The 24,030-nt window shown below is 36.6% G+C and overlaps 1 protein-coding gene across 1 annotated transcript in view; it reads left to right on the forward strand.

The window, feature by feature from the left end:
• The first annotated feature begins 2,824 nt into the window (after positions 1–2,824).
• LOC145992506 (protein disulfide-isomerase A5) overlaps positions 2,825–24,030 on the forward strand; it is a 28,595-nt gene continuing 7,389 nt past the window's right edge. Inside the window, exons 1-8 of the mRNA XM_083128884.1 lie at positions 2,825–2,985; positions 8,766–8,995; positions 10,183–10,387; positions 13,166–13,386; positions 14,611–14,779; positions 16,580–16,684; positions 20,670–20,970; positions 21,915–22,117. Coding sequence (XP_082985010.1) covers positions 2,932–2,985; positions 8,766–8,995; positions 10,183–10,387; positions 13,166–13,386; positions 14,611–14,779; positions 16,580–16,684; positions 20,670–20,970; positions 21,915–22,117 — 1,488 coding nt within the window. The 5' untranslated portion in view covers positions 2,825–2,931. The remainder of the gene's footprint in view (positions 2,986–8,765; positions 8,996–10,182; positions 10,388–13,165; positions 13,387–14,610; positions 14,780–16,579; positions 16,685–20,669; positions 20,971–21,914; positions 22,118–24,030) is intronic.

Below are 24,030 nucleotides of genomic sequence, written 5' to 3' on the forward strand. Positions count from 1 at the left end.
AGGCTGCGACTATTTTCAAATAATTACCAGAATCATAACATAAGTAGGAGAGGATCATTAGGTTTAATTATCTGATTATTTCCGCGCGTGTGTATAATTATAAAAGTAAGAGAACCAAACCTGGTCCACCTAAACCATTCAAGCAAGAAAATACGAGAGGAATTAAAAAATAAGTTATTGTAGAAGCATAACATCACAGAATAATTATACACGTGGAACTTGGCCCTTACAGAACAGTATATAATATTATTACCATTTCATGAAAATTCCTGAGTTTTTATTTTAAACAACAAATGATACACAATTACAATCAGAAAGTTCGATTTCGATACTGAATGCAAGCCTGTACCACAGAGATGAAATGAACGGAATTTGGTTCGCGTTTGGCGATACTTCTTTATCACTTTTTGAAAAAAGCTTTGATACGTATTACGCAGTGATTTCATACAATGTTAAATTACGATTTCATTAACTACATTAGGCAACACTTATCGCATCCCCAAAATAATATTCTAATGACAAGAATCAGACGACACAATTTCAAAATGGGCGCCTCCAGGACCACTCAGCAACCCAACATTGTTGAGTAGCAAGAACCCTGGAGGCGCTTGCTACCTGGTTGTTGAGAAGGAGCGACCGCGGCTTCACTCAACATAAAATTCTCTCGCTACCTGCGGTCAACTGTCGTCTGCAAGTCTGTTGTCTTCTGTTAGTTGCAACATGGCGCGGCGGAACTAAAAGATGCGTGGAGTAAAATGTATTTGCAAGTTCGATTATGTAGCCCAAGCGCACCTTTAGGTCGCGCATCCAATAGCCTTAAATAGTAATAACTTTTTCGCCACTATATTCTCGGAGAATGAGTGATCTGTCAACGGATAATTATGCACTGGCTTCAACTGAAGTATATTTAAAAATATCGGATGAGCATGCTCTTGCAAACATGTGTTCAGCTTGAGGTGGAGACCACATTTTATCTCGCTACGTAAGTTTCGGGTTCGAGGTCCGGTATAGGCATGGATGTTATTTGATTGATTTGATTTATTTTAGTGTGCATTTTTGCCACTGTTGGCTAATCGCTAAGATGAGGATGAGTGATGATATGGTGAAGGAACAGTCACAAGGATCAGCATGCCCAGCCCGGGATTCGAACCCGGCACCCGGCGTCGTAGCGCGATGTTTAACCACTCCGGGATATTATTTGTGAATGTCCCTTCTTCATGACCCTTCTTTTTGCAAGAAAAATTGGCATCAAGTATCGAGGCCATTTCCTGGGTGAAATACATACTTTTCAAGGGAGCGTGATATCAAGAAATGCACCGTGTGATATTTGAAAATCCATTGGAAGGAGGATGGTATTACAATAACTTAAACGATGATCATGCAGAGTTAATCATAAAGACAACTAAAAAATGTGGCATATTCATGTATAAACGTCAATTCGTACGTGTTTATTTATATTGCTTTAATTTACATTCTTTTCGCAGCTACGAAAGCACAATCAGCAATTGATAATTTAAACTATATCAAACATTATTGCGTGAAAACAACGTGAGAACACCGTTATACAATCTTGCACACATTTTGCAACTTATACTCACTGTTCAACATTTCTGTTCGTAAGCCAACCTCCGTGGCTACAACGCCAGGGTCACGGGTTTGAAATCCCAGCCTGGGCGTTCTTTGTGACTGTCCTTTCATCAATTTTATCATATAATCAATCATCCTCATCTTCACGATTAGCCAAAAGTAGCAGAAAAGCGACGATAAAAAACAAAATTCAAATGAAACTATTGTTCTTAAATCGTATTTATTATTGTCCTATTAACAATGGTTGATTTATTGATTTCTTTTATTTTACTTCATTTTCGTGCCACTTTTGACAAATTTGCGAAAATGGGAATGAATGATGATATGATGAAATTGATGAAAGGACACTCACAAGCATTCATTCCCAGGCCGGGAACCACACCACCACGGGTGCCGACCTATTAACAATGGCATGAAACTATTGAGGAATAATGATCCCATTTCAAAGCACATTCTCGAAACTAATCTTTCACTTATAGTGTAGCGTATGCGTATGTTTTAACAAAGGTTTACAACCAATAAGGTCACACACACACAAAAAGCGTTTCGGGTTCGATACCCGGTGTAGGCACATGGTGGTTCGGATTCCACTTTAAACTGTAGGCCCAGTCCAAATTAGCCTACTGTGCATAAAGTGGACTTAAAACACCAAACAAACAAACACACAAGAAGTAGAGAGTTGTCAAACTTGCACTCCTATACGAAAATAATCTTTAATTTAAACACATATATCCTTAAATAGAACTGGCCACAACCTTTCTACACTCAATGTCACTCCTCCATGGTTATTACGTATTATTTTGGAGAAATAAAATTGTAACCACAGAGAATTGTTGTAACCAAAGCTCTCAAATTAGGAACATAACATTTCCCCTCAATTGTATCTCTATAGACAGTAGACACAGATCTAGATCTACTCATGTTTTACTTCGAGATTAACCACATACTTTAATTTGAAATAGCATCCATACATGTCATCACATCGATTCATAATCCATTAATGGTGACACCGTATTCAACAGCCCAACACGCCCTGCCATTTTCGCTGCAGACGCCACAAGGCAACGCAATGCGATTTTCAATTGTTTTCGGCTGGAACGTCGCTACTTCTCAACTTTGCATCCAGGAAAGGCCATAAAACTGTGTGACACGAATTTGACTTCAGCCGGTTCGCGAGGAACAGTAGAAACACAGAATACTAACTACGGTCAACCAATCTCCCATAAGACTGAACACGAAGGGAAACACACTGTGACTTTTGTATACTGTGAAATAGTTGCAAATGAAAGAGTGATGTTGTGAACGGGTAATTTTGTTAGAAACTACTATAGGAAATAGTTGAATATGGTGCAAATTTTGAATGAAAAGATTCGCCGGAACTTCTTATTTTTTATTTTTGTAAGTTGATTTTTTACTAACACATTTTTAAAGACATGTTTTTGAATTTCCATTATTTTGCTTTTTTTGTGCCAGGTGTGTAAGTTGTCATTTGTAATGATAATTCGCACGTTATTAGTTAAATTCAGTGTGCGGCATTTGTAACTTGAATTGTACCCACTGTATTCCATAAATGGTTAACAATGCAATCACTCTTTGTAAGCGTAGGTGTGTTTGCCGGTGCCACTTTTTCGAGGGTTTGAAGAAAATCTCGCCGACAGCTATTTCGTGAACTCTTCGAAAATCATTATGTGCAGAAGCGACCAATATATGAAAAATAAAATTTGAAACGTTACAAACTATTTGTACGAAACTTTAGCATTATTATAATTCTTCTGCCACAAAAATAATTTAAATTGCCACGTTAGCAGAAACTCCTTGTCTGAAGTCACTGTGCCGCGTGTCACTAATAATAGACACGGTATATCTTTGTCGATCATCTAAAGTTCTGTACACAGGCTAATTTTTATCTTGATATAGTTTTTGCCACCAGAAAAAATAGGAACAGAAGTTTTGAGGCACAAAATTAATTTAGAATTCTCTTCTGCTGCATCTTGTAGTTTCTGCATTTGAACCAAGTTCCTATTGTAAAAGTTTCCTATTGTAAAAGTTTACAAGATTGTGGAGCTTTATTTTTGTAAAGCAAGTTAACCGCAAACACTTGGAAAAAAATAATTTTTGAACTGTATTTATTCTTCAACCTTTCCCAGATATTTACGTCAGTTCATGTTCATTGCTATTTTGAAGTGAATGCTAAAACATACAATATCACCAAAGTTTAGTCAGATAATAAAGTAAAGAGTATTAAAATGAATGAAGGAATTACATATTTTTGCAGCTGTCAAAATGATTATGCAGTGACCACAGTTCATTCTGTGGTAACACTTTACTATCCCGGAGACGGATTTCTTCAAATTTACAGGAGAAAGTACTTACGCAAATCATTTTCTGTAGCATTGTTGATGTTCGGGAATGTAGTTTTGATCCATTTTAATGCGAATGCATGTGGTTTTCTATGAAAATCTATTTCCGACATGCTATTGCTGCTGCCGCCATTTGCTTTCTGCACGAGAGCACAATACGCTCTATTGCTGCTGCTACAACATGTGGTGTCGAGGATGCGTTGTGAAGTTGTTGCCGGGTGTGGAAGATGCCGTGGAATTTGTAATTCCGATGTTGTCCGTATATGCTAAATTGAACGAAAGGAGTGCTAATGGAACCTAACCTAACAGGCTTAACCTAACCTAGTAGGCATACCTCGTCCCCGTGATGGTTCGTGGGGCTATCGTATGTAAGAAATAGACATCCATTATTTCACCTAAAGAAATGTTCTGCAACGCAGAATAGTACGTTATCAATGTAAAAAATTGTGAAATAAATCATTGATAGGTGTCTCCGGTATAGTAAAGTAGTACCCAGAAACATAACTTTGGATTTGTATGAATGAGTAAAATTAACCCCATCTAGTTCGCTACACTTTTTGACACTCGATGTAGTGCAGGTGTATTCCAGTGTCAGGGTGGTGCAAGGAAATAATGTTCAACCAAGTAGACGGAAAGCGGTGTTCAAGTTCAGAAGATTCAACAAGTGCCTGTCTGCTGCTTTAAACGTTAATTTCATTAGTTAGCACTCACCGCATGACCATACACCACACATACACCGACCCAGAACATAGTGCAAACGGTGCAGATACCAAATACACTACTTGGCTCCAAATCAACGAACTAGATGACTCTGTGTTGCATCGTGTAACCAACTAGATGCTTCGGTTGTCTCACTTGCGTATGACACAGAATGGCACATACACCTTCGTAGATAATCGCACATTGTGCTTGTGTTTTGTCGATTTTCATTCAGTATCCAGTGTTTCCAACCTTCGTAACCCAAAAACACTCACGAACAAAGCTGATGTAATTTAATTTTACATTTTTTTTCTTTTTTTTACTTCGCATTGTTTTACGAACAAAATTTTTAATATCCTTGCCTAACCTAACCTTGCTGGAAATGGATCGTAGGGCCATCCGTGAATGGATTTTGTAGCTATCCGTCAATGGTTTGTGGTGCTCCTGGTATGAATTTCACTGCGCATCCACGACACGTCATGTTTGAACGAAATTTTTTGTTTCACAAGGAAATATATATAGTCCTGATACTACCACGACACCAAATTTTAACCATGTTTGCCTAACCTAACCACACATCAATGGTTTGTGGGGTTAGCGCCAATGGTTCATGGGGCTAGTATCAATGATTCGCAGTTATTTTGCAATTTCTAGAAGTTTCCGACAAATTTTAACTTCAGATTCGTCATTAGCAGGCCTCAATTAGTAAGTATGTCAAATATGAAGAAAATCTGAGAGGAGTCCGGTCATCTTAAGTCATACTGAAATCTGTTTGTGGAATAGTAAATTAGTACCCTGAAATATTTGATAGTGTAAATGTAATATTATCACCTAGGTACTACTTCCGTATAGTGGAAACACCTAGAAATCATTTTTTTCGCACTTTTTTACATTGCTAACCTACAATTCTACATTGAACATTTCTTTAGGTGTAATAATTAATTTCTAATGAAAATAATGTCTATTTTTTTTAAAATTTACGAGTACTAACTCCTTTTTCCAGTTCTGTAACATACAATGTGGCAATAGCGTACTGGTTCATCGCACGTTGTGGCAGTGTTTTGTCGATTTGGAGTGTGTATGCAATGTTTCCAACCTTCTTCACCGAAAAATACCTACTTTTGTGGCAGGATTTGAAATTATGCTAATACCTCGTTAGCCTCACAAACCAACCATTGGCGTTAGTTCCACAAACCATTTTCGGTAAGATTTTTTTAGGTTAGGAAAGCATAGTTCGAATTTTCGAAAAACAAAAATCTTGCAACAAAAAGGCATGTTTGGAAACATTGACAGGGGGTAATGTCATGAAATGCAAGGACCATCCTTGACGTATGGAAGCAACAGGAATTGCGTGTCTGAGAGATATTTTTTTAGAAAAAAAAAATATTTCTCGCTGAAAAATACTACACAGCGAAAGAAAACACATTGAGGAACTTCAACGATGATACAGAAAGTGATTTCCATAAGTAGTTTCTTCTGTAAAAATGAAGAAATCCGTTTCCACTATACGGAAGTGTTACCCACATGTATCTATCATAATAGATTATATGTTTTGTTTGTTAGGTTGTGTAAGTTGTGTGGGTTAAGTGGTCGAGAAGCCACAAGCTGAACTTCCCCCATGAATAAGGTTTCAGTAAAACTTTAGTATCCGCCAAACGTCTGAAATTCCTTTATTTTCTTATTTTTCACATTGGTACTTACGTATTCTGTATTGCTAAGGATTCTGGAAGGTGGGATTTCATTTTTTTCACGACAATAACTTAAATTTTCCACATATAGAGTAATTATTCTTCCGTCATTTTCCGGTTGCGTTACACTCAATATGGTGGACAAATCTTGACTAGCGTTGTCCATAATCACTGGGTGTGCAGTGTTTCCAACCTTCTTCACCGAAAAATACCTACTTTCATGTTACTGATTTTGTATGTTTTTGCGGGTTCGAAATGCACAGTGAGGTTAGGTTCAGTTGGGTTAGGCAAACAGTTAAAATTGTCATGTTCTTGCAAAAAAAACAGCATGGTTGGAAACACTGACCAGGGGGTTACATCATCGAACACACGCAGCATTTGCTTCACGTAGTAGAAGGACATAGAGGCAACAGCTTTCGTGCATCGGAGAGACATTAATCTTCAAAAATACATGATTTACCGGCGATATAAATTAAGCGATGGGGAAAAAACACTTCCACGACCTTTCAAAAGTGGATGGAAAGTCAGTTCGGTAAGTAATTTCTCCTGTAAAATTGAAGAAATATGTTTTGCGGATACTAAAATTTTACCAAGGTTTCTATTTGTAATAACTAAATTATCAGTCAGAATCATAACAGCATCGACAGGCGGTATTTCATCATGCTGGGACCATTAGTAGTGGCCCAGTACTATGACTCTATGAACGAAACATTAGTGATTCATATTCCCCCCCATGTATTTCTGTACTATTTTCATTTTGTACAGAGGATACCTAACATCCATTCTGGGTCTGATATGTGTGATACCCTTAAACTTTCCAAATCCCTCCCCTTTCCCTACATCAACTGGTTTCAAGGATGTAGTAGAACAGGGAAACATTTATATAGTTATGAAGTTTGGAATGTATTAAAAGCTGTATGTTTTTGACACCCTGGAACTGTAATATTTGCCCAAAAAAGGCCTTACTGTTTGTTGCAAAATGTAAAAGTGAAAACTTAATGTGTTAAATCAGGTATTTTTTTTTAAAAAAAATCATCTTAAAGAAGTAATTTGTATGTGATTTGGTGGTATCAGAATCATTTTTGATGAAGGAACATCTCATCATTCATTGGTGTTCATAGCCTCTTACATTATCTTAACACTTTCAAAGGAAAAGCATGGGGACAAGATATACCGTATATGTACTGATTGGGTCAAACTCGTACAAAAGGAAAATGTAATGGCCCAAGTTCCTTGTGTTTTATTGCGATTTCATCATGCTACGAATGCAATTTTTACATGGTTCGATTTCGATATACGTCTGTTAACACAAACTGTGGAGTTTTAGTGATTACTTAAGGTTTTGTTCAACATATGCTTTTGTGGTTAGGTTAGGTTTCGTTCCCTTAGCATTAAAATAAAGTCCCTAAATGCATTCTACTAAGGTTCCGATTTACTTCTACATTCATTCCCACGCTTCTACGATATTTACTGTCGCTTCTCGACGGAGAATATCTTGTCCATGAGAATTGCGTAAGTTAATTATAAAGTTGTTGAAAGTACACGATAATAGAAGCAAAAAAGTCTCAGTAAACATGGGTCTGCAAAAGAGCCGTTTTTGAGATAATCGTGAATGTGTGATTACAAGCCGCCACTTACTTCATTGTTTGTAAACATCATCTTGGTTGGTAAAATGCTAATAATGTGTGCACAGAGTGCTTTACTCCTTGCGTGGTCCAAGGTTTGCTCTTTGTTTACAAAACAGAACCTTTCCGAGAGGTGACGTTGTATGGATACAATCACAGTCTAATCGTACTGTGGGAGTCACATCAGTTGTGCTGGACTGCGTAGTGAAAATGGAACCTTACAGCAACGAAGAGTATGCAGATATGCATTTTGTGTATGGTTTGGCTAACGGCAATGCAAGGGATGCTGCATGCTTGTACCAATTAAAATACCCTGCTCGAAGGCACCCCGAGAGTTGCACATTTACAATTGTACATTAGCGCCTCAGTTTTCATCTTAACCGGCCTTGTGATAGGGGTTTTTAATTGAATAACAGTATATATTTTCTTAATTTTCAACTGTACCTAAGCATTGGGCGATTACATAAATGTTAAAAAGGAAAAAAATGGTCAAAGAAAGGTGAAGAATTTTGAATGTTATTTTAGTAGACACCCTGTATATGTAATGTGTCGAAAAACATACATTTATTTGTGTTGTTTAAAAATCTCAGAGTGATTTAAGAAGAGATTTAAATAAATAAATCATCAAAAATGATTTTTTGATAAAAAAAATCGTGATTTTTATACACCCTGCCTAAAAATTAGAGAAGGTGTGGTTGCTCAAAATTATTAAATAACTAGAAGTAGAAACACTAGACAATGAATAATGCCCAGGTAACATTGCCTGCAAATAACGTGTCTGTACGTATATTTGTTTTTCTCTTCAGATTTTCTTCTTCCTTATACCATGCCACTTAACAAAGCAAAATTCTCAAAAGACTGTCGTTGAAGAAGTATCTGATGTGAAAGATTTCAAGAAGATTCTTCGGACAAAGAACAATGTCCTTGTGTGCTTCACGGTTTCCATCAAGCAGGCATCTCCAATTATTCGCACATTCAAGGAAGCTGCCGAACAAATTAAAGGACAAGGAACTATGGTGCTGATAGATTGTTCTGGGTAAGGTTTGCTGTGGTCACCTATTTTACTGCACTTGTGTTTTTAATGGGTATGCTTCTTTACAAGATGGGTCATTCCTTACAAACATGTCACAGAATAAGGCATTTTCGTATGTAGGTTTACCTTAATGGATGTAATATAGATACGTAATTTGAGTGTGGAAATACTGTAAGTTTTTGGATTGTGGGGGGAGAATTTACACCGAAGTGACAATCTACCCATGTTGCTTGATTATTTAACCAATCGAATGCAGCCTTGTGTGACCTGTCGTGCTGCTATGGTGTGAAACGTTGCTGCTGATTGCTTGTTTCCAAGAAGCATATGTTGCTTCAGTGTAAATTCTCCCTAAGTTTTGGCCAGTGCCTTGTCTACTTCAAATGGTTATAACTCAATTTGTGTTTGTGTTGTGGCTCATTAGAGAGCATTTGAAAAAAAACTTTAAAATGATGTATTTGCACATTGACCTTTGACCTTGAATATCTGAAAGTGATTTTTTTTTAAAAAAAATTGAAAAAAATACTGTATTTTGTTAATGTAAGAATACTCTAATGTTATGCCAAGTTTCATTTTGGGATTGCCATTCAATCTAAGAATACAGTGTATCCTCGATTTTACGTTTTTCAGGGGATCAAGCTTAAAAAAGAAACAGTTTTTCTTGTATGTACGCATTGCTTTATTATTATTGAATGTCTGATGAAAGGAGTGTGTGTTCTCCTGAAACGTCACAACAAAAAACTGTTTTCTTATGCTTGTAATAACCGTAAACTACAGGAATATAATTAAAGAAAACAACTTAAAATGCGGGAAAATATAAAACGAAGGAGAATTTTATAAAATTATTGTATGTTGGGACCATCAAGATTGAATGTAAAATCGGAGTTAGACTGTCAATGTCTGATTAAGGGAGTGTGTTTGTTTTCTTGAAACTACAAATACATCAAAAATTGTGTTTATGTGCTTGTAAGAACACTAAACTACAGGGGAAATAATATATTACCCTCTGTATCTCGTATGGTTAGAGAATATGGATTTATTACTTAATATTTTCCTGGGTAAAACTTCATTTTCAAGCTCATCTGAAATGATTAATGTGACGTCATACTTCACATAGTCTCATTTCTGTTAAGAGGTGTACTTGTGTGGGATATCTGTGTCAGTGAAATATGAATGTGCTTTCTCGTTTGCAGGGAAGCTAAGAAAATGTGCAAGAAGTTGAAGATTGCCCCAGATCCATACGTGTTGAAGCACTACAAAGATGGAGATTATCACAAAGACTATGACAGGAGGGAGACCGTGCAGTCGATGGTGAATTTCATGAGGGACCCCACCGGGGATCTGCCGTGGGAGGAAGATAGCACTGCGGAACATATTGTTCATATTTCTGATGCAATGGTAAGAATTGGAATAATACAAAGATTTTGTTTCATTTCTAAGCTTACCATATTTCACTGGATAATCATCACAGATATTATTTATTTATTGTTTTGCAAAATAGTAAGGGTGTGACCATTATATGTAGCTTCTTTTTTTTAAAAAAAAAATATGTGTTGGTATAACTGGTACTTAAAAATATTTTATTACTAAATCGTTTATAACAGATTATTTTGAGGACTGATTATTTCTTCCGAGAAGAAAGAGGTTGGATTAACACCCCTCGGGGAAAATGAACTGTCCTTACGATGCATTGTGTAAAGGGACAAAGGAAAACGCGGGGAAGTTTTTCGAGCAGTGTTTGTAGAGCCTTTGAGGAAAAGGCCGCGTTGCTTCGCGCGTTGGCTGCAGAAGTTTACAGGCAGCAGTTGGCGTCGAGATCTCTGGCTATGAAGAATCCGCGAATTTGATAGTGCTATCGGCAGAAAGTTGCAGTTAGTTATTCTTGGACTGTTTTTGTAGATGTCGTTTGCCTAGTGAACAGTTAACAGTGATCTGTGTTCCGGACATTTGAACGTTCGCGTGATTGGGAAAAGAGCGCGCGGAATTTTATTCAAATACAAACTGTTTTCTCGTGGCAACTTTTATAGCGCGAGAAGTGAAAAGAACACTGCAAGCGTGTAGTTGTGAACTGATAATTGCTAATCGAGGTGACGACGTTGATATCAAGTTCGACCTTTGAACTATGAATGCGGCGGTGAATTACTTCGAGGGATAGACGTTGAAGATCTTAGAGGGAAAGAAGAAGCGGCGGGAAGAAGACATCAAGGAGCTTCTGCCAATAGTGTCCCCCCCCCCCCCCCTAGTGTCGAGAGCTCTCGAGATGTTTACTTTTATAACGGAAGTGTTGATTACAGTCTAAGTGAAAGCGCAGCGCTGAGTAAATTTCGTAAGTAGGTCGACCATATTCTTTTAATTGAGATTAAAGTGTTTATTTTCTGTTTATTAATCCACGTTACTAACCAAAGATTAATCTAACCAGAAGGCAACTGGAGGTAAATTTTGTATTAGTTTTAACTATGTAAAACAAAGCCCTCCAGCTTACCAGGGCAAATTAAAAATTTATTAATCGCTAGTTCATTTTAGAAGTTTGTAATAAATAACCAGTAAAAAATCCTTGGGTTTTCTTAAGCAGTTTTAAAGTGTAACTCAGAAATGTAATACAAAAAATATGTTCTAGCGTAAACAAAACTACGACGTTAAAAGTACAATAACAACTTTTATCGTTATACGTTTTTGGTGCAAGATTAGAATGCAGTAACTTTTCAATAACAGATGGCAGCACCGTTTGTCATGGAAACCTAGTGCCATGTTGCCAGATGTATGCTTGAATCTAGGGTAGGTACTATTTGTCTAGAAATAGAAAGTTTATTGCCTCTTAAACAAGGAGTCCTAGGTTTGATACCCGTTGGGAGGCACATTGCACAGTGGTTCGCATCCCATTTTAAACTGTAGGTCCAGTCCTGATTAGCCTATCTGTGCATAAAGTGGGCTAAAAACCAAACTCAAACAATGAAACAAATAAAATTGAATTAGTTAGTCAAAATCTGTACTCAAAATTTCTTTGAGACATTTTTAGCAATAATTTTTCCGGTCTGATAAAAAAGGTCAACACATAGTTGTATGGATTTGTGCATTATAGTAGAAATATTACACTTGAGAAAATTTGCTGCAGGGTTGCGAAGTATGGACTTGCACAAATTAATCTCCTGTGTCTGAAGATTCTGCCTCGCTATCGTTGGTTTCGTTATCTGATGCAACGATTACACGAACGGTTATACACCACTTTTTAGGCTGGAAAAAAAAAAAATGGGTGCGATGATTATGCGGTGAAATATAGTATTTAAAAGTAGCAAGGACCGAATCACAACATAATTTAATTGCATAATTGTGTGTTTTTTAGATTAGGAAGCCTGAATGAATTGCTATGCTTTGTCTTTAACTGGAAAAACTAGTACCAAGTGTGATGAGTTTTATTTCTGGATATAGTCCAGTTGACTTCTGTAAAAGTTTCAGAGCTTTTGAAAGCTAGTGTTGCTCTTGTCGTCAGGGATTGAGGTGCAGAAATATGAGTCAATCTTGTTTATGGGCGTCGGTAGAGGTTGAACAAACACTCCCAGCCTTGTAAAGAGGAGAGAAGGGATGAGGAAAACGAAGGAGGAGAGAGGGGGGAAGAGAAGAGAAAAATGAAAAGGATTCGAACCCAGGACCAGGGGGGAAAGTGAGGAAGAGGAGAGGAAGATGAAGCGAGTGGGAAAAGGAATGAAGGAAGAAAGGGGCCTTTTTCTCTTTCTTTCTTTCTCTGTTCCTCTCTCTCTTTTTCTTGGCTCTATTTCTCTCATTCTTTCTTCTCTTTCCTATCTCTCTCATTTCTTATATCTCCGGGCCTGTTCCACTCTTCCTTGTCTCTCTTTTGTGCCCCCTCACCCCTTTTTCTCTTTCTCTATATGAATTTCTGCATGGGAGGACCTGGTGTATATGACACGCCAGCAGGATACTAGGTGCACAGACATGGCACCTTATTGTCTCACCACCTTCATCTGTATCTTTACACTTCGGTCCGTAGAAATAGCAAGGACATGGCTCCATGCATACAGGTTAGAAATTGCGATGGTGTCCTCTACATACTGTGAAAGTTGTTGGTGTTGCACAGGAAGACTCTATATTTGTCAAAATTATGGCATATTAATCAGATAACTGTATGGTTCAGCAAAGCACTCTTTCTCTTAATTTATTTAGATTCTTGCCAAGTTCCTTAAGAAGGAGTTGAAACCAATTTTAGTGATGTTCTACGCCCCTTGGTGTGGATTTTGCAAGCAGCTGAAGCCAGAGTTCGCGGCAGCGGCTACAGAGCTTAAAGGACATTCTGTTCTAGCGGCAATTGATGTCAACCGGCCAGAGAATGCCGTTGTGAGGCAGCTATATAATATTTCTGGATTTCCTACTTTGCTATACTATGAGTAAGTTCAATTGTGTATTATTTATGATTTATTTTATTATAATTAGCTTTTCTGTCACTTTGACGAATCACGACCATACTCATTTATTATGTATCCTATCATAAATACGGAGAACTAGTACTCACTTTATCCACGAAACTATTTTTTTCTTCTTTTTTCTATTAATTTCAGGGGCCACTGCCACCATCCTCGTTGGAACTTGTTGGTGTCAGTGGCCACTGAAATTAATAGAACAAAGAGTGAAAAAAACAGTTTCGTGGATAAAGTGAGTACTAGTTTCTCTGTTTTTATCTACTACTGCATCTCTCTTCTCCTAATTATGAATATCCTATCATCTTTTAAAAGAAATACATTTTTTTTGTGTGTTATAAGTTTCTTTAAAATCTCAAACTAAAGAAATTACATGTCAGAAAACTTTTATATTAACTACTGAAAACGGTTCCTTTCCACTTACCATTATACAACAGCGTAAATTAATATGTAATGTAGAACCATATGTTGCCTAAGATCAAAATCACTATTCAAAATAATTCACACGTGTGTTTCGCGGACAATTTTCTAGGTACCACAAAACTGTTAATATGTGGATGTAGGTTTTTTTTTGGTAAACCATAATAGTTTTAACCAATAGAATTAATATTATTAGTTCTGACATGATGGTTGATAATATGGGCACTACAAAAAATTGAATTCAGAAACTGGTATACATATTTTCCATATTTTGTTTCCATGGTTGCATCCAAGGTAATAATCTATTGTTTAACATATTCAACAAATTACGTTTTACCCGTTGTTGAAGTTGCACTTTTTTTTTTTATGTGCATAAAGTGAACTTCATGAAAATATAAATAAAACACACTGAAATTGTACAGATATACATTATATTTATTTTCATTATAAAACATATCCAAGTGACAATAATTACACTACCAAATGTGAAGATCTGGCATCTATTTTTTCTTCTTCTGAAGTGCACAGATATGTAGATTCAAGTTCTGATTGATTGAGTTTTTGTTATTTTAGTTTTCACTTCTGTCACTTTTGGCTAATCGTGAAGAGAAGGATGAGTGATGAAGTTGATGAAGGAACAGGCAAAGAACACCCATGATCAGGTCGGGATTTGAAACCAGGTCCCCTGGCCTCATAGTGCAATGTTCCAACCACTTGATTGGCCAGTTGATTCAAGTTCTGGGAAGTATATATAGTAATTTTTCTTTCTTGCAGGAACGGCCACCTGAAGCACACATACGATGGAGAAAATAAAAAGGATGCGATCATAAAGTTCATGAAGGACCCTCACCAGCCAACTGAGAAACAGAAGGAAGTTGATTGGTCGGAGATAGAGAGTGATGTTGTCCATTTGACGGCAGCAAATTTTGACACCTACTTAAAGGTAATTGTTCCGAGACATAATAATGTGTCAAGAGGTGGTTGTTTAATTGTATTCTAGCACATGGTGTGAACTAGAGTATTGCATTGGACCACTTTTACTCGAGAATACTGTATTGAATCCCCCACGCTCGAGCGTAATTCGCTCGAATATATAGAATATCAAATATCTTTTTAATGGGACATTAATCGTACAAATATATGGGTAAAAACACCTCATCAGTTTAAATTTAATACTAGAAAATCTAATCTTCGGATGCGAAACCTTTTCCTCTGTGATATCCCGAGAACAGAAAAATATAAATCATCACCTATATTCAGACTTTGTTCTGCATATAATAATATTTCTACAAAGCATGAAAATCTGGATTTTAGTCTGCCACTTTCCTTGTATCTAAAAACACTAAAACCAATTTTTGAAAAAGACTAGATATACATATGTGAATCCATTCTACTGTGCATTTTTCCATTGTTCTGAAGTTATTTTACCTTCTATGCTATTTTTATTATTAGTATTTTTTTTTGTTCAATACTATGTAAAGGCTATGTTCTAAACAATGAATATTTATGTATATGGTTGGATGTATATATGTTTCTTTCCTGTAGTACTTCACTACAGGAATGCATTTGTGTGTGTGTGTGTTTATATGTAATCTACACTCATATGTTTATTATTTGAATTATGTAAGTTTTCCTGTAATTGGAGATTCTCTCTGTAGGAAGCAAACGAATAATTATAATAAAAAATAAAGTAATAATCCATCCTGGTAGTTTCAGCCCATAATCATCTATTTATTTTCATACATTGATATGTGTTTTAAAGATGGACTAAATTACATTTTAACATGAAAATGATGACTATGTTCACTTCAGTTTCAATTTCACCGCGTCTTTCACTTCACGATCCATGTTTGAAGGGCCAATACTGCAGAAAAATTACGGTTACACGTGAACTACTGGGTTTTGAGCGTATACTGCTTGTTTTGCCTGTTCGAGCGAAATTTGCTCGTGATGTCATGGTGATCGAAGATCTGTCAGTTCCTAACACTATCTAGCATCATCCTTGCGAACTATTTGCCAGTCGAGCAAAAAACTCTCATTGCAGCACACTAGTGTGAACCTATTAACCATGTGTGATGAAATCCAGGAATTGCATTGAATATTTATTGGCAAGTCTGACAATATGATATAAATGTTTCGTCAAGATTAAAACAAATCTAAAATTTGTGAAGTGAAACTTAAACATGTCAAAAGTCATAATAAAAGTAGAAATTTAAATTATAATTAAGCTGAAAAATTCAACTCAAATTTTTATTCTTGTAAAGAAGTGTTCTTTCCATAGCATGAAGCTTTAAAGTAATACCACTTGCAAACATATTAACAAGAATACAGGTTAATATTTATCAAATTTTTGAAACATGTCAGTTTTTTTCCTACAAATTTTTACATCAGTTGTCTTATTGGGCAGCATTTAATGCAGTAAAGGTTGGTTGATTTGGTGTTTTAAGTCCACTTTATGCACAGTAAGGCTAATCGGGACTGGACCTACAGTTTAAAGTGCGATCTGAACCACTTGTGCCTCCACTGGGTATTGAACCTGGGACCCCGTAATTACAAGGTGACGACGCAATGCAATAAAGTCATTTAGAAGTATATAGGTTAAAATTAGGGCTTTTTTACATGGTTTCGTCACTTTTTTTATTTATTTTTTGTTTGAAAATTTCATGAAGGGTGGATTTTTCTACACATTATATTTTCCCCATCAGATTAATTTATTTAAATGACATTTTCATTTCTTTAACAGGAGGAGTCCTCTGTGCTTGTAATGTTTTATGCTCCGTGGTGCGGACACTGCAAGCGGATGAAGCCTGAATACATGACAGCAGCAGCTAGACTCAAGGATGAAAATGTGAGTTGCATTTGTTATAAGTTTGGGAATATTAACCCTGTCATGTATTGTGTAAATTATTTTGCTTTTAGTTACTTCCTAAATTTCTTCAACAAACGTACCTTAACGTGGCTATTTCCATTCAAATTTTACCCTAAACTGATCATCGAAATAGTATTTGTAAGGTAGAACCTCTTTCCGCCTCATTAAACAGCTAATGGTGAGTCTTATAGTCTTACAGATGTCTGCTGGTACTGATTCTTGAATATTATGGCATAATATGGCAGTATTACATTGCAATTAATTTCATACAAGTGTTTCTAAGTCAAGAGAAATACATGTAAATATGGTCTTCCTTGCAACCAGAGCAATTACTTTCATATTTCCACCTGAAAAATGTACTGTGAACAGTCAGAGCTGGAAATTTAAAGGCCTGGATAAGTCAAGGAATTTGTTTTCGCAAAATGTGTAGGAATTGTGTTAGGGAGAATTCACACCGAAATGACAAGCAACAGGCGACACGTGTCGTTTGGGAACAAGCCAATCAGCAGTAACGTTTCACATGCTGGAGAAGCCTGCTTTCGATTGGTGAAATCCGTAAGCAACACATGTTGTGTCGCCTGTCACTTTGGTGCGAATTCTCCCTTAGAGAATGTGGTTTCATATCGTGAAGCAGCTTATTTAACTGCTCTGTTTTCCTCCGATAAATGTCTTCTTAGCATGGAAATGTTTATTTTGCGTCATAAGTATAATTTTTAAATCAAATTTAGTGCTATATTCACAATTTTAACACTGAAATGCCATTTTGTACTGAAATATTGATCTTTTACACACCATAAATATGTGGCCTTATATATAACATGATCTATCAGAGTTTTCTTTAAAATATACGAGGGTCGCTACTTATATTTTGAGCCTAACAATGAAAAAACAGGAATTTGGCATTGAAAACTGCTTTATTGTTTTTCGAAGTATTCTCCTTTATGGTCAATACACTTTTGCATTCGTTCGAACCATTTGTCAAAGCAGTTTTTTTCCAATCTTCTTGAGACACCTCCATAATATGGTTTTTGAACGCATCAACGGCGTCTTCCGCCGACGAAAATCGTTGTCCACGCAATTTATTCTTGACATTCGAGAACAAGAAGAAGTCATTGGGTGCCAAATCAGGACTGTACGGCGGATGACCCATCAATTCGATTTTTTGACTGTTCATAAAGTCTGTTGTTAGACGAGATGTGTGACAGCTGGCATTGTCTTGATGAAGAATGATCCGACGGCGTTTGTTTGTTTTCCGTATTTGACCGAAGAGCTCTGGCTAACAAATTGTTGTGTACCATTCAGAGTTGACCGTTCTACGTTCCTCTAAAGGCACAGTTGCCACATGACCAGTCTTCCCGAAAAAACAGGCAACCATTTGTTTCGATGTGCTTCGAGCGCGAACAACTTTTGTTGGATTGGGTTCATCTGAAACACCCATACAGTCGACTGCTGTTTACGTTCCGGCTCATATGCATATATCCATGATTCGTCACCTGTTACAATCTTATATACGTCTTTTGAAGCACCACGATTGTATTTATTGAGCATTTGTTTGCACCAATTGACGCGAGCGTCTTTTTCAGTTTTTGTCAAATTGTGTGGGATCCAACGAGAACATACCTTTCTCACAGCTAAATGATCATGTAATATTTTATATATGCTGGTGGAACTAATCCCCATGGTTGCCTCAATCTCACAGTATGTCACATGACGATCTTGCAGTATTAGGTTTTGCACAGCATCAATGTTTTCTTGAACAACAACTGGTTTTGGACGACCTTCGCGAATCTCGTCGGTGAGCGAATGGCGGTCACGATTAAATTCGTTATACCAGCGTTTCACAGTGGCAAAGGATGGGGCTTCATCGCCAAATGTGGAAGTAAGTTGATCGATGCACTCTTGTCTTGATAATCCACATCGAAAATCGTAAAAAAATCATCGCACGAAAATGTTCACGAGTTAATTCCATTTTATTGTTGTCGCGCAATCTCGAAGGCAACATAAACAACACAAATGAAGCTATTGACAAAACATTTGAAGTACATTATGGTCAATAATGCCAGACGATTCCGTGCAAACGTCAAATCGCGCCTAACTTCAATCAGTGTTGCCAAGGCTCAAAATATAAATAGTGACCCTCGTATGTAATTTCTGGAGGCATATACTTTTGGTAAATAAAAAAGTGAATTTTGGGTTCAAAACTGGTAAATAATATAAAATTTCGATGTTATAGTGGTGAAAAAATGGATCAAAAACAGTATATAAAATGACATTTTGGTTTTAAAATCGTGAACATAATCCTACATTTGATTTAAAAACTGCACTAAATACACAAAATAAACATATCCCTTCTAATGCTCATTTATGTAATTACCAGAGTACTATTAAGTTTATTCCCGTGTAAAGGAGTCCATTTTTGTTTCTGAAATATTTACGGCAGAATTAATTAATTTTCCGTGAATTGCATAACTCACAGGATAACTTCAGAAAGTGCGGCAAAGAAGCAAATAATGTATAAAAAAGTAAATATACCCCTGCCTGTACTCACTCTGGCTAGTAAACAAACTCTAAATTTCGTGTTTGAGTATTTTGCAGTTCACTTCGCATCATTTCGTGACAATACAGAATAGGAAAATCCACCACACACCTTTCAGAAACATGAAAGAATTAACATTAGAATGTGTTATTTCACATTTCGTGTTTTCGTGAAAAACAAAATATGGATGCCTTTAGTAATTTCACATGAGATGGTCATTTAATGGTGAAATCCATCTCCTATTTCTTGTAGTGCTGTTGGAAAAATAATGAAAATTGTACATTTTGCATTATTGCTAAAATATTTAGTCTGTGAAAGTAAAGTACTACATGGCATTTTTGCATACTCCATTAGCCACATGGTCTATGGAAATTATTGGCAATGATGGGAAAGCCCATCCTTTGGGATTCAAGATACAGATTCCAATGCCTATTCCTAGTGTTTGGTGAATAATAACCTGCCAACTTGGCTTGAAATAAAGCATAACTTACACCACATGCCATCATTCCACTAAATACGAACAAAAATCAGGCTCAAAGCATTTTTATGACCCGATTTCTGTTTGCTTTTATTTGAATACAATAAACATAGACTTAAAGGAACCAAGTTTATGAAAAGTGCAAGAGCACAAATTGAACTCGATGTAAAAGAGTCATTTGCCATCTTACAGGCATCTGAATACTTAAACGAACATGCAGGATCATTAGATAAAGGATGGAAATTATTATTAGAATGTACTACCAACAGAAAATGCAGCGTTTCTTCGTCTGTTTGGAATCCAGATAACCAAATGACATCCATTTCACAATTAACAAATTACCAACTGGGACTGTGACCATCGTTACTTCCTGTCAGCCAGGCAGCCATATTGAATGAGGCAGTAAGTTGCCAGCCTTAGATGGAGTAGCCCTGTCCATTTTGCTGCACTTGACTCTCTGCACCGAAGCTACTAGTTGTTTACATGGTGCAACACCGAATCGTCGATTTGGAGTCAAGTATTGTATTTGGTGTATGCACCATTTGCACTACGTTGTGGGTCGATGTATGTGTGGTGTATGGTCACGTGGTGAGTGCTAACTAATGAATTGAACGTTTAAAGCAGCAGACATGCATTTGTTGAATCTTCTGAACTTGAACACCGCTTTCCGTCTACTTGGGTTGAACGTCATTTCGTTGCACTACACAGTGTCAAAATGTGCAGCGAACTAGACAGGGCTAGTGACAGAGCTCTCTGCTCTCTCGTTTGCCATCAGTTTTAACCCTTTTAAGCAAACTTACCTTTCCTGTGTTTTAACCTTGACTATTCTTGTCTTATCTCCTGATAAAGCCACATAACGGGCTGAAAGCTTGAGTGAAATTTAAGTACATGCCAAACAAGACTTCAGCTGCTTGGTGACTTGAAATGTTAATTGGATGCCTTTATTATAGATTCCAGGCAAGCTAGCGGCAGTGGATGCTACGAAAGAGGTGGGAGTCTCTTCCAAATTCAATATCCGTGGCTACCCCACCGTCAAATACTTCAAGGACAGCGAGTTCCTGTTCGATGTGAATCTTCGCGATGCAGATAAGATCGTGGAGTTCATGCAGCACCCGAAGGAGCCCCCACCTCCACCCCCTCCAGAGAAGCCATGGAGCGAGGAGGAGTCCGAAGTCGTTCATCTAACTGAGGAAACATTTAAACCATTTTTGAAGAAGAAGAAGCACGTTCTTGTGATGTTCTATGCACCATGTGAGTGAAAAGTTTCAAATCCAATTGGGGGTGGGCAGTGAAAACGAATGTAGGTGGCAGCATGATAGTTGTGTCCTCCTGCTTTTGATGGGCAATTGCTCTGTCATTTAACTAAATGGGGAATTGGATGCTGCGCATTCTGTTATTATATTAAATTGCAAGTTTAATTTCATCTCCACCTCAGAAATCGTTTAGGAACTTGAAGAATCAGATTATTGTCAACAACAAAATATATTGGAACTCATAAAACTTCAAACTTTGCACAGTATTTGTTTACATCACAATTTAAGAGCGTTATTATTGTGAGTCCATTAAATAATAATACTTAATAATTCAGCTCGATGGTACTTTTATTTTTAAATTTGTTATTAATAACTAACTCTTTCTTATTACACGATGTCACGCCTTTCGACATGGTTATACCCTGTACCAGCTAACTGTAGACCAGGCGAACGAGAACAAGTCTCTGCGCAAAAAGTGATGCGAGGTGCTCCACCAATCAAAAGTGAGAGAAACGGGATTGTGTAATGGACGACTGGATTTACCCGATTTCTCTGTTTTGCTCTGTCAGTGTTGCAAACTTTTGAAACCGATAATACCGTTTGCACATGGCAAACGGACCATATCTTTGTCTCCAGGTCCATACGCTTGGTTTAAGAATTTCTTAGGGAAATATTAGGGATAAAACAGCAAGTTCAAATTTTGACAAGCCATACATTTAGCTTACGGACTAAGTGCCATAACATTTCTGTTCATTTACGGTAATGACCATATGGTTGGCAACGTTGCACTTTCACTACTTGATTTCCCTCCTTCTCTGCTGCTATGCACGGCCCTGCTCTACACTTAGCTGGAACAGGATATAGTAAACATGATCCTCTGTTTTATATATGTGTATTTATCGAGAAGAACAGTTATTAAAAAAGAAATGATGTTCATTTCAGGGTGTGGTCACTGCAAGAAAGCAAAACCAGAGTTCAAAGCCGCAGCTGAGAGGTTTAAGGATGATCCAAAAGTTGAATTTGCAGCCATTGACTGCACAGCACACACTTCTCTCTGTAGTGTCAATGAAGTCAGAGGATACCCAACCATTAAATATTACCACTACTACAATAAGGAAGTCAAGAGTTACAATGGGGGAAGAACTGTAAGTGCATTTTTGCCATGTTCAGTTTATTTTGATGTTTTCGTGGTTTCTTTTATTTCTTCCAAAGTCAGCAGAATAGTTGGGTGTGTCCATTTCCTTCAGGAGGAAAATATTTCTGAAGTCATTGATAGAGGCACATATTTTTGGTAAATAAAAAAGCAAAATTTCGGTACAAAAACTGAGTCAATTTCGGGTTCAAAAGCGGTAAATAAAATAAAATATCGGTGTTATAGCAGTGAAAAATTGGATGAAAAGTGGTATATAAAAAGACATTTTGGTTTTAAAATTGTGAATATAATCCTAAATTTGATTTAAAAACTACACTTATTCCACAGAATTAACATTTCACTTCTAATAGCACATTTATGTAGTTATCAGAGTATTAAGTTTATTTCTGCGTAAAGGAGTCCATTTTTGCTTCTCCAATATTAACAGCAGAATTAATCAATTTTCCGGGAATTGCATAACTCTCAGGATAATTCAGACCTCAAAAGGTGTCGCGTCGGTGAATAAACCCTAAATTTCGTGTTTAAGAGTTAATTTCGCTTTTTGCAGTTCATTTCGCATTATTTCGTGACAAAACATGGTCGCAAAATGCATCTCACACCTTTCAAAAACATGAAAAATTAACACTACAATGTGTTTTTTCAAATTTCGTTTTTTGGTCAAAAACGAAATATGCATGCCCCTAGTCATTGAACATCAGGAATCGATAAAATGAAGAAATGTTATGAAAAATATGGCCTACTACAGAGCAACCTTGATTTAATATTTTGCAGGGAACATAGCTGAAAAGACTTAAAATGCATGACAATGTAAAATTTAGGAATATTTTATAGCATTTTACTCTATTTTAGGCCATGAAGATTGAATGTATAATGCAAGAAAATGTAAAAATCAATGTGTATAGCATTGATACTTTACTCTCCAAGATTTGAGATTCTTGTTTTTTATTTCGAACATTGCTGATTGAACCACCTTCTTTTCATTAGCAAGGACTCTCGTTCAGGGGGCACACTCACTCTCACTCTCTCTCTCACTCTCTTTTGCTTTCTTTCTTTTATATCAGGGGACAGATTAATAACTAGAGACCGGATGTTTAGGCACTAAAAACATATAAAATAGGCAGGCAAATAAGCACTTATAATTTTCAAAATAGGCATTAAAATACAAATAGGCAATAGAAAAGGCAATGAAATTTAACTCAAAATAATGAAGATAGACATTCAAAAAGAATTAGGTGTTTAAATAATATAGAAACATACCAGTACATTCTTTATAGTTGCTTAAAATAAACCAGTAGCTCATCATTAGAGACAGCAGTCCAATATTGTACTTAATAAATCACTGCAAACAGGAGTCACTTCAGCTCAAAATTTTCCATTGTATAATGGTTACACACAATAGTCTGACAAAAAAAAATTGTTGGCTACTTCCAACCAGTATGCAAATTATTTAAATATACACTTTATCACTGTACACAGGGTTATTTCAGTTAAAAAATTTACACTATATATTCCACACAGCAGTTCGAACTAAGAAACTGTTTAAATGCATTTCAAGTTTGTACTGTACGGTTTGGCAGTCTCTGAATAAGAAGCACTAATTGCGGTACAAGGTATTTCTTCAGGTGATCAACTGACAAGTTATGTCTGCGATCGGACAACACATTTTTTAGAATCAAAAAGATCTTTCTACCTCCACAGATGTTACCGGAGCATACTTAAAGCATGCGAGAACATGTGGATCTAACTCAGTTTGTATATTTTCACCTTTCAGAACTTGTTGAATTGCCCTTAATTTGTCCAAGTCTTGATTAGCTGCAATAACTCGCTAACTGTTATTTTTAAATTTCTTGGAAGCATCAGAAACTAATCCTGGGAACAGAAAATAGTATGCACAGAATTCAGTCA

This window comes from Lepisma saccharinum, chromosome 1, assembly GCF_977018435.1.
Source record: "Lepisma saccharinum chromosome 1, izLepSacc3.1, whole genome shotgun sequence".
NCBI lineage: Eukaryota > Metazoa > Arthropoda > Insecta > Zygentoma > Lepismatidae > Lepisma > Lepisma saccharinum.